This window comes from Bos indicus x Bos taurus, chromosome 26 (genome assembly GCF_003369695.1).
Source record: "Bos indicus x Bos taurus breed Angus x Brahman F1 hybrid chromosome 26, Bos_hybrid_MaternalHap_v2.0, whole genome shotgun sequence".
Taxonomy (NCBI): Eukaryota; Metazoa; Chordata; class Mammalia; order Artiodactyla; family Bovidae; genus Bos; species Bos indicus x Bos taurus.
Window position 1 is genome coordinate 33824708 of NC_040101.1, and position 11434 is coordinate 33836141.

The window sequence follows — 11434 nt, forward strand, 5'->3', positions numbered from 1 at the left end:
AGAGGTGGATGGCTTTGTAGAAAAGCAGGATTTGTTTGTGCCTAGTCTGGATGCATGGGAGGGATAAGGTACCAAGAAAGTAGCACTATAGATCCTCCTGGAAGAAAAGGTTCAAAGGTCAGAGGAAAGGAAGGAGAGTGGCCTGGATTGGAATGAAGAATTTCTGTTGGGAAGTAGTTGTAGATGTGACTGAGCAAGTGGGTTAACCACATTACAGAGGGTCTTAGAAGCCTGGCTGAGAAAGCTGGATCTTATGTTCTAGGATTATGGAGCCACTGAAGTTTTTTGTGAGCAGGACACGGATAGCATTCCAGTGTTATTTTAAAAGACTAATCTGGTATACACAATGATTTGGAGGGGGAGTCATGGGTTGGGGAGCTTTGAGGAGCTACTTAAGAAGATGAATCACTGGACCAGATATAAGATGATTTAAACCTCAGTCTGGTTCCTACAGTGCTAGAAAGGAAGGCAAAGGAGACATATGATGGACAGCTGGCATCACCTATAAAAGGTGAAGTGGGGAACAGACTCAACTATTACTCCAGCTTATCTATCACACTCAAGTGTTATCACTTTTGGTAGAAATAGGGATTTAGGAAGTTCCATCTCTTTGGAGGAAGGGGTGGGGGAACAAAATTGAAGTTTATTTCAAGCTGCCTTGAAAGGATGGCTGGAGATCCAAATAAAAATATTTGGTTGACAGTTGGGTTCTGGGGCTGGTGCCAGGAGGGAAGTGGGACTGGAGACCAGAGCTGAGACCATCTAGATGGCAGGATGTGCAGCAGGCCCAGGCAGAAAATAGTCGAGATAAAACCACCTTTTAAAAGGGCCAAGGGAAGACAGCTAGCTGCTGCCCTATTCCAGGTGCATATGATTCCAAAGACTACTTATAGTCAACTTCTTGGAAGATTGTCTATCTCAAGACTTGAAGAAAACCACAGAAGAATCAATAGGGTTAGACAGTATTATTCTTTCTATGTTTCTGCCCTTTGAAGAGAAACGTTATTAATATATTATTTATCATGCTTATTAGTACTATTATTCTTCTAAATAGGGTTTTGTCTAAACCTCAGAGAGAGATGGGAGCGCTGAGGAAGAGCTCTGGGGCTCAACTTCTAAATTTAGGCCCCTCATCATCCAGTCATGTACCACCACCCACAGTGCCTCCTCACCTGGGACTCCCCAGGACAGTGTGGGGGTGTCTGAGCTCACCCTATTGATGAGGACCATGTGCATCTCCTATTGAATTCATATAAGCTTATTCAGGAATATAAGCTATGCAGCGTATGAAAGAAGATTCTGATTTGGATTTCCAACCCCTGCTCATTAAGCAACCAGCAAACAAAACAACAACAATAATTATCAAGTACATACAAAAACAAAAAAAAAATCAAACAAACCACACATTGTGCTATTCAGAGTTCATTACTGTTTGTCACCGGTTCCCACAAAGTAAGAGATTGAAAGTCAGTCTTAGAAACTTTGACATCACAGTACAGGCGCATCTCAGAGATATTGTGGGTTCCATTGCAGACCATGACAATAAAGCATTTGTTCACTGTCTATGCTGAGCCATTAGCAGACAGGATTACCAAGGAGGGTCACCCGCTTTGGTGTATTCTGCACATAATGTCTTACTGCTGTGTTGTGACAGCTGTTTGCTGATATAATGGTTTTCTCTCTGCCCTGAGCACTCTGGTATTGAAGATACTAATAGAACATCACCATGTGCCAGAATCATTGTAGATCAATTTCATACACTACTTCATTTAATTGTAAATAATTCTATGAGATAGGTAGGTATGATTGTCTCTAATAATAAGAAAAGAGAGCTTGGGAGACATTAAAAATTCACCCAGCTAATATCTGGTGGAGCAAGGATTTAATCTGAGGTCCATTTTAATCTAGAACCTGTGTTCTGGGGGCTTCCCTCATGGTCCGTGGTTAAGACTAGTAGGGGGCATGGGTTCAGTCCCTGGTCAGGAACTAAGATCTCACATCCCGCGTGGTGTGGCCAAAAAATAAAATAAAACCCGTGTGCTGGGCCACACTTAGCTACCCCTCTGTGACTCTGTGCTTTTTCCAATGAGAACATTTCCTTTTCTCAAAAGGAATAACATCAGAATGAATATCATCATCATCAACATCACCATCATTATCACAATGAAGATGAGAAAACCAAGGCCTGCAGAGGTCACATGGAGGCAAGATTCAAACCCAGGTGTGCAATCTCCTAACGTTCTGCTAGACTGTGGTTAGACCCCTGTGTGAGGTTTTGTTTGTTTGCTTTAAGTATTTTTCTATATTTTCTCACTTTCTGTCATGAATTGTTTATTGTCAGTTTTCTGTGTAAGGGAACAAATATGCATGAATGTCATTTTCAAAGACAAATAAACCTGGGATTGCGGCAGAGGTAGTCTGTGCCTTGCCCTTGAAGGCCTGGGCTTTCTTCCTAAGATAAAAGGTGGCAGCAAGCTTCAGGCAGCCATCTTCAACATCTTCTAAAGACCCCAAGGCCCTGCTGAGATGGCCATTCCTGAAATATCAGTGGATTCCCTTCTCTAAGTCACCTGGTTTCTTAGCCATGACAAATTAATAGTGCCTTGGACGAGGTTTGGGAAGTTGTGAACCAATTACAAATATTCTGAACTAGGCTTTGGCCTTCAGCTTCCCGCAGGGAAAACCATGCAGGGCCCTCTTCTTTAAGTGGTGCTGAATTGAAATGTACTTGGCTTGGTCCTTGGCATCCTTGAGGGCAGGGACAGTGTTATAACCTGCCTGGTGATAATCATGTCTGGTGCCCAGCTCATGGCAATATTCATAGTAATGGTCAACAAAGAGACCACTGGTACAATGAATTGATCATGTGTGAATGTGAGAGTTGGACTAGAAAGAAAGCTTAGCACCGAAGAATTGATGCTTTTGAACTGTGGTGTTGGAGAGGACTCTTGAGAGTCCCTTGGATTGCAAGGAGATCCAACCAGTCAATCCTAAAGGAAATCAGTCCTGAATATTCATTGGAAGGACTGATGCTGAAGCTGAACCGCCAATACTTTGGCTACCTGATGTGAAGAACTGACTCATTGGAAAAGACCCTGATGCTGGGAAAGATTGAAAGCAGGAGGAGAAGGGGATGACAGAGGATGAGATGGTTGGATGGCATCACCGACTCCACGGACATGAGTTTGAGCAAGCTCTGGGAGTTGGTGATGGACAGGGAAGCCTGGTGTGCTACAGTTCATGGGGTTGCAAAGAGTTGGACACAATTGAGTGACTGAAATGAACTGAACTGAACTGAATAGCTCTGAAAGAATGTTTCTAAAATTGTAGTGTCTACTAGAGGCACCAAGGATGCTGGCCTAAAATTCAGATGCCTGGGTCCTATTACCAAAGATTCAGATTCAGTAAATCTCACCTAGGGCCCAGAAATACACATTTTGACAAGTTCCCTTGGTGATTCTGACATATGGTAGTCAGTCACTTCTAGTTATCTACTGGTGCAACACCAACTATCCCCAAATGTAATAGCTTTTAAAATGCAATGTCTCACAATTTGTGGGTCAGGAATTCAGGCAGCTCAGTTGGGGCCATCCTTCTGTTCCATACGCAGCTGATGGAGGCACTGACGTTCCATGCAGCCCAAGAGTCTGGCACCTTGGTGAGGGTGGCTGGGAGCCTGGGCTCAGCAGCATCTGCCACCTGAGCACCTTTAAGTGGCCTCTCTCAGGGGCAACTCAGACGTCTTACCTGAGGCTCTGGGTCCAAGGAACAGCAGAAGCCTCGAGGCCTTTTATGACCCAGCCCCTAAAAGTCACATGGTGCCGTTTCTGCTGGGTCCACCAGCCCTCCCAAGGCAAGGGAAGGGAAAGTAGTCCTTGTCGCTCCATGGGGTCTGCCGTATTTCAAAACCATCTCACAGCCCAATAACTCCACCTTGTGAAATAGTGCTGGAGGAAGATCAGTCTTTACCTGCCCCAGCTTAGGTGGGATCCCCATGCTGGACTCGGGGCTCAGTTAGAGCAATGTTTCCCCATCCAGTACTCATTTCTCTGCAGGTACCTGAGACAATTTTAGGGAGTACACAACAGATTATCTTAGAAGTTTATGTGTTAATTAAATCTATATTTTTAAGTTATGTATATCAGACCCATGATTTTTATGGCTATTATTCCTTAAGCTAGAGATAAATTATAATGACTCAGACTAAGGGCAGTTAAAAGAAACACAGTAGTTATATAATAATACACATAATAAAAGATATTACAAGAATCATGAGTATGACCCTCAGATGTTAGAAAGCTCTAAGTTTGAGAGATTATTAACTCACAAATCTCAGTTTTGATTTTTTTTTCTGAGATACCAATATCCCTGATTTTTCTTTTTTCTTCCCCTAGTTTCTCTTGCCTCTTGACACAATTAGAAAAAGTCTTCATGAAGAAATAGGCAGCCATCTTTTGTGTGTGTGTGAGAAGCCAGACTGATGATATCTCTGATTCCCCCAGTTCTCATGAATGGTCATCTGCTTTTTTCTTTGTCTTTAAAACTGTTTTCTTTCCCTGGAGAAGTCATTCTTAATTCTTTCCATCTGACACAGGACTTATTTTGTCAACAATAACTTTAAAAATAGTTATTTACAGTTGAACTTGGATGTTTACAGTTTTAAAAAAAATCCTCTTGCCAATTTCCCTAGCAATTAATCTGTTTCAGAATCCCTGACACTGAAAAATCAAGGTAGTTTTATTTGGTTTTATCCCACACTCTTATGGGGCTTCCCTGGTGGCTCAGATGGTAAAAAAAAAAAAAAAATCTGCCTGCAATATAGGAGACCTGGGTTCTATTCCTGGGTCGGGAAGATTCCTGGAGAAGAGAATGGCAACCCACTCCAGTATCCCAGAATCTTGCCTGGAGAATTCCACGGACAGAGGAGCCTGGCAGGCTACAGTCCATGGAGTTGCAAAGAGTCGGACATGACTGAGTGACTAACACCAGCAACAGTGAAAACAAGCTTTTATTTCCAGCCCTTGATATACTGAAGACTGAGAGGGTCTTGCCCTGATTTTTTGGCCCATATTAAATGAGACCGTGAACATTTACATTAATTTAAAGTTCACAAATTTTGAAATAAGTAATTTGAACCAAAGCAGGACAAACTCCAGGAGATAGTGAAAGACAGGGAAGCCTGGCATGCTGCAGTTCATGGGGTCACAAAGAGTCAGACACAATTAGTGACTGAAGAACAACAACAGGACTCGAGTCTACACTGCATGCTCTTGAACTTACAAAAATAAAATCTTCATCATTTCATTGATTACAAAGGTAATACTGTAACCAAAAGGTAACCAAACATTGTAAAAAAATTTCAGTGACAAAAATTACTCTTGGTAGTCATAAGTTCCTTTGGTTGGTTTTATATTCTCCAGATAAAGTATTCTTTGAGCAAATATTTCCTGAAGCCTACTCTGTGTAAGAAAATTGTCAAAAGTATGAAGCTGAGGTATACACAGTGGCCGAGATGACACCCTTTCCCTTGTGGAGTTGGGGAGGAATAAGGAGAAAAGCCAAGTGGAAGAGTCAGGGGCCAACCCTAAGCCATGGCTCACCCCGTGTCCAGGAAGGAAGTTCCCTCCCCTAGGAAGGCTTCCATGGGTCTTAGGTCTTACATGCAGAGAAGTGTAAGGAGAAGCCATTCAAAGTTGGAGGAGAAAAAGTGAGGGAAACAACATAATGAGAAACCAGTGAAGATGTGTTTGGACACTGAGCTTAGAAGAAGCCTAGAGAAAGACTAGTTCACTATCATATTTTCTGGAGCAGACAATAGCTCTTTGATCTGGTGTTCAGTTTCTTTTCCAAACAATGACTTTTAATATTTTTATTTCAAACACCAAAAATCTGAAGTGATAAGGCATTGTCAAAGATAAACAAAGCTGGACACTCATTAAGGCAGTAAGAATAGAGTTTATTCAGTAATGACTATTGCAAAAGGGAAGAGGGTTCAGCATGAAAGACACAAGGAGGCTCGAAGTAAAGCGTTGGGTAGGAAAATTCTAATTTTTTTAAAAAGAGGAAAATGAGTACATGCCAGGGAACTACATTATGCTATCTTTTCATGCTAAGTGAAAACAAAGGCACAATTCCTGGCTCTCTTGTCTGATTTTAAACTCTTTGCTCACAAGGTGCAAGCCTTCTACTTGGGTCCTAACAGAACCCTTAACTTGTGATGGCATGGTGGTATATTTTGCTTTCATTCAAACAATGCCTTTCAAAGACAGCCTTGTAGACAAACTATGGAGGTGCAAGCAGGGGAAATGTATCCTCTGATGGGTTTCTTCTGCTTGAACAGTGGAACTCAGAAAAAGTGATCATCTGCTGGCTGATGTAACCATGGAAAGCCACCCTTCCTATCCGGCTCTTTCTTTTTCAGCATCAACAATTTAGGTCAAGACAGAAATGGTAAGCTTAGCGAGTATGCAAAAAGAGGAGATTTGATGCTAATAAAGTTTTAAAACAGCTCAAAGTACTGGAATCAAGGATAAAAGAAGAACGTGACAAACACTAGATTCCGACCCTTCTCTAGCTTGTCCCAGAGAACTGGAATATTATGAAATTGCTCTAAAATTTAGGATGTTGGCCATGGAATAAAATTCAGTAACCTTTTTAATGAATGTGCAAAAATGCCTCAAAGAACTTGACACTTCCCTTTATTTATATTTTAAGAACCAGCTTCCTATGGTACTTGGAATAGCATGTCTTTTGCAATATAACATAAATATTAATGAAGTCCAATCCAACTATAAAGATACAGTATACATATGCTGGAAAATTAAGTAGTTCCAGATAGCTCAATACATTCAGGCACACCAATTCTAAGCTGTGTGTTCAGGTTCAGGTAAAGTAGGGATCAGATTTTTCCTCATATTTAAACCCTTCTGGCAGCCAAAGAATGCACTAGAAATTATGGAGATTACTGTCTACTTTCAGAACTTTTTTTAGCTCCTCTTTCTCTGAATCTTTTATATCAAAAGGTGAGGTCTAGCTGTTCCTCTTGAGAAGTATCCTTTCTTTTAAAATAACAATTTCCTTTATTTTCACTTAAAAAATATGTTCATTGTAAAAAAATTGGAAAACATAGAGCATAAAAGCAGCCATAATCTCTCACTACTACCCTCATGCCCACAAATAACCAATTTGATGGGTTTCCTTCCTGTCTTCGTTCTATCGGTTTGTGTCACTCGACCTCGTTCATATTGTGGAGAGAAAGCCCTCTTCTTAGGATTTTACTAGAAAGGTCAATGGATTCAGCTAAGTAACGAGAAAACAGCCACACTACAATTATATAGCTGTTCTAATTTATCCAAGTACACTGATATCCATCATGGCATCTGGTATCACATCAGGCAGACTAGACGATTTATCAAGAATCTAAGGTCAGAGAGGAGAGAGGGGGTCTTCCCCACATCACATGGCTGGGAAGGGTCAGAGTCAGACTCTGAGGTCTAGAGATTTTTTTATCTAGAGATTTTCCCCTGTAATAATCTTCATTGTCCTTTCCAATTAAAGTCTATATAGCTAACTATGGAAATTCCGTTTGAGAGCTAGAACTTCTGCTTCCTGTGGTTTATATTTGTGTCATAAAACACATTTGCATTTAATGTGTCTTCTGAGCAGCCAGCCTGGGAACTTTGCCACAGTCACATCGCAGCAGCAGTTGGCTTGCTGTGCACCAGTTTCCTCTGTCGCCCGAGCAGCTGGGCTCAATCCCTGGCAGCAGAGCTGCCTCTTGGGTTTTCTTGTCAAAAGAAGAAACTTGCCTCTAGTCGTCTCTTCACCTACCTGCCTCAGCCACTGTGTGCATTACTCGTAGCTGTGCTGTAACTAAACCAGTCAGCTCTTGCTGGAAGTGTAGAGAAATTGGGTGAGGAAATCCATGGGATACTCAGGAATTTCTGAATGGGGCATTTTAGTAAAAAAAAATAAATGTTTCTATGAGATTTGACTCATATTTGATGATTGACTTTTGACATATGTTTCTCTAGCAATTTGTAACTGACACTTCATCAGGATATGCTTGTCAGTTTTACTTATTTTTTTCAAGACAAAAATTTATTTTCACATAGAATTCTTATACATTTTCCTGAAAAAAAAAAATGATCAACCTATTCCTTGGACAATCAAGGCCAGGCAATTGCATCAATTATCATTGTTTATTCACTACAAGCCCTCTGGCAATTCTGTTTGGAATTATTTATGCCAAGCTTCTAATACCATTTGTGTCTGGATTTTGTTTGGTTTTCTCTTCCATCTATTTGAGACCCATGAAGAGCTTACATAACTGTTAGAAAAAGAGCAAGGCCAGGCTGGGATGTGAGTGGGTGAACATTCGAGGCACCCTGCATGGTTGCTTCAGTTGCCTTCTTATTTGGGCTCTGAGCTCATCACTCTCAGCAAGGCGTCTTTCACACTTGGACAGAGCCACCCATGAATCTTTAACCAGCATCCCTCTCTCTATGAATCCCACTCAGACTGCAGTTCAGAAAAACATGATCAAAGCCACATTTGGGTGCCTGTGGTGAGCCAACTACAGTCCTAGCCCATCACAGACACTCCCCACTTCCGCCCAGCCAGATGTGCAGCTTACTGGCCAACCAACCAAACTATTCTTTCTGCCTCCAAGCAGCTGCCAGTTTTTGTTTGGACTCAGTGATGCTTTTGTTCAGCTCAGTCAAGAGTAAACCTCAGTGGTTTCAGCATTGAACTTTCCAACTAGGTTTCTGTTTATCATTCCTTGATACTTCATCTCATAATAATGAAAGGCAAAAAAAAAATTACTTTATCTTTTGGTGCCAACTGGTTTCAATATAATTGTATCAAATTCCCACTGATCTTATTTCCCTTAAGTAACTGCCTCAGATTTGTTCTTTGATCTCATACCTGTTCTCCCAGTGGGAGCATCACCTCTTCTGTTTGCAGAGGAAAACACAGATTCCTTGGGTTCCAAAGAAGTTGTTCACAAAAACCCTGCTTATTCACAAGCTGAAATTCATGTCTTACCTGAGCTCATTTTCAACCCTGAAACCTTTCCTTCGAGCCAGCTCCATGAGGAAGTTTCTGCGGGTGGTTCCCATTTTCTTCTCCAAAATGAAGAGGACCAAATTTTGAAACTTGATGTCATGAGGAGGGGAGGCCATTGAGGCACCCACCTGCCTGGGTCTCTTCTTCCGAGGGCCTGAGGAGGCTGTGCACAGCGGATCCATGGGAAGACGCTGATGCTGCCTCTGGCTGTGCCATCAAGTGGTATCTCCAGAAGAGAGGGAGAGCTTGCCCCTCCTTCACGAGGAGCCCTGATGTCATCTCACCATCCCACCCAGCCCTGCCCTGCTCATAGCTTCCTGCCCAAGATCCAGGGGGAACTGCTATCTCTGTTCATCTGTCCAGTCTGGGGATCATAATGGGAATGGTAAATTAACTTTGGCTTTCCTATGCATAATCTCATCAGACCCTAAGAATAACTTTGTGAGGAAGGTAGGGAAGCATCATTCTTCCCATGTTATTAATTAATTAATCAATTTACTGGTTACAAATTTCTTTAGACCCCTCTTGTCTTTATTTTTGATGCTTTTTTAAATCTCCTGAATAGTTTGCATTCTCTGCTCTCACTGCAATACATTGGATTTCTATAGCTTGCATGGGTGTTATTCGTTGTGTGTGGTTGCTTTGATTTTACATAAATGGCAATGTTATATTTCCCACCCTGCTGATTACTTTTTTTTTTTTTACTCAGAACTCTGCTTTCAGATCCATTCACTCTGCTCTGTGTTCTAATCTGTTGCCTCTGATTGTTTCATTGTATTTCATGGTGGGCATTTTAGCTATGCTGGTGCATTTATAAGTGATAAAACAAAGGCTCAGTGTACTAAATATCATAGAACAAGAGGCAGAACAAGATCTTGACTTAAGTCTTCAGGTTCCAAATGATATATATCTCAGGTTTTTCAGTAGACTGAGGTTGTCTGTTCAGGAGATTGAGTAATCTGTTACATAAGCCTAAAATCAATGGGATGAAATGGGATGGTCTTTAGGTGAGAATTACTTCCATAAAGAGACATTTTCACAACTTTATGGGAAAATAAAATTAGTGTCTTTCATCAATACACTTCATGGATCTCATTTTCTGAGCACCTACAAGCTTAGCTGATTGAATCCCACAGCAACACTGTCTAGCATCCCCACTGGGTTTAACAACTTGCTAAGGGTCACAGAACTAGTCAACAGGAAATTATTGAATTTAATCTCATTATAAAACCTGGGCTTTAACTACCAAGAAGCCATCCTCTACACATGTCTCCCCCATTGGCAAATCTAAACTCTGCTCACGCTTGCTCCTTGGAAGAAAAGCTATGACAAACCTAGACAGTGTATTAAAAAACAGAGACATTACTTTGCCGAAAAAGGTCCGTATAGTCAAAGCTATGGTTTTTCCGGTAGTCATGTATGGATGTGAGAGCTGGACCATAAAGAAGCCTGAGTGCTGAACAATTGATGTTTTCAAATTGTGGTGTTGGAAAAGAGTCCCTTGGACAGCAAAGAGATCATACCAGTCTATCCTAAAGGAAACCAATCCTGAATATTCATTGAAGGACTGAAGTTAAAGCTGAAGCTCCAATACTTTGGCTACCTGATGCAAAAAGCAGACTCACTGGAAAAGACCCTGATGCTGGGAAAGATTGAATGCAGGAGGAGAAGGGGACGACAGAGGACCAGATGGTTGGATGGTATCACTGACTCAATGAACATGAGTTTGAGCAAGCTCCGGGAATAGGTAAAGGACAGAGAAGCCTGTCATGCTGCAGTCCATGAGGTCCCAAAGAGTCGTACACGACTGAGTGACTGAACAACCACAAGATTCACTCTGCCATGTTTGAGACTGTTGCTATCTTCAAGTACATGAGCTCCTCACCATAATACCAGGGAAAAGGGATGTAACATCTTCCTTCAAACATCTGCAAAACTGCGTTGCTTAAGAGAGAAAGATAAAAAATCTTCAGGTTGAATTTGCAGAGTAATAGCTTTTAACTCTCTGCAAGTAAGAACTTTTTATTTACTGCTGCTGCTGCTAAGTCACTTCAGTCATGTCCGACTCTGTGCGACCTCATAGATGGCAGCCCACCAGGCTCCATCGTCCCTGGGATTCTCCAGGCAAGAACACTGGAGTGGGTTGCCATTTCCCTCTCCAATGCAGGAAAGTGAAAAGTGAATGTGAAGCCACTTAGTCATGTTCGACCCTCAGCGACCCCATGGACTGCAGCCTACCAGGCTCCTCTGTCCATAGGATTTTCCAGGGCTGGCTAAAAATAGAGAGGCCACATTGCACAGTGAAATATTACTAGTCATGAAATTTGTTTCAGTAGAGTCTAGACAAGCACTTGTTGAAATGTTA

The 11434-nt window shown here is 41.6% G+C and overlaps 1 protein-coding gene across 1 annotated transcript in view; it reads right to left on the reverse strand.

Annotated features, from left to right (window-relative positions):
• DNTT (DNA nucleotidylexotransferase) overlaps positions 1 to 9306 on the reverse strand; it is a 32738-nt gene extending 23432 nt beyond the window's left edge. The window contains exon 1 of the mRNA XM_027529037.1: positions 9049 to 9306. Within this exon, the coding sequence (XP_027384838.1) occupies positions 9049 to 9251 (203 nt within the window). The 5' untranslated portion in view covers positions 9252 to 9306. The remainder of the gene's footprint in view (positions 1 to 9048) is intronic.
• Between the last annotated feature and the right edge of the window lie 2128 nt (positions 9307 to 11434).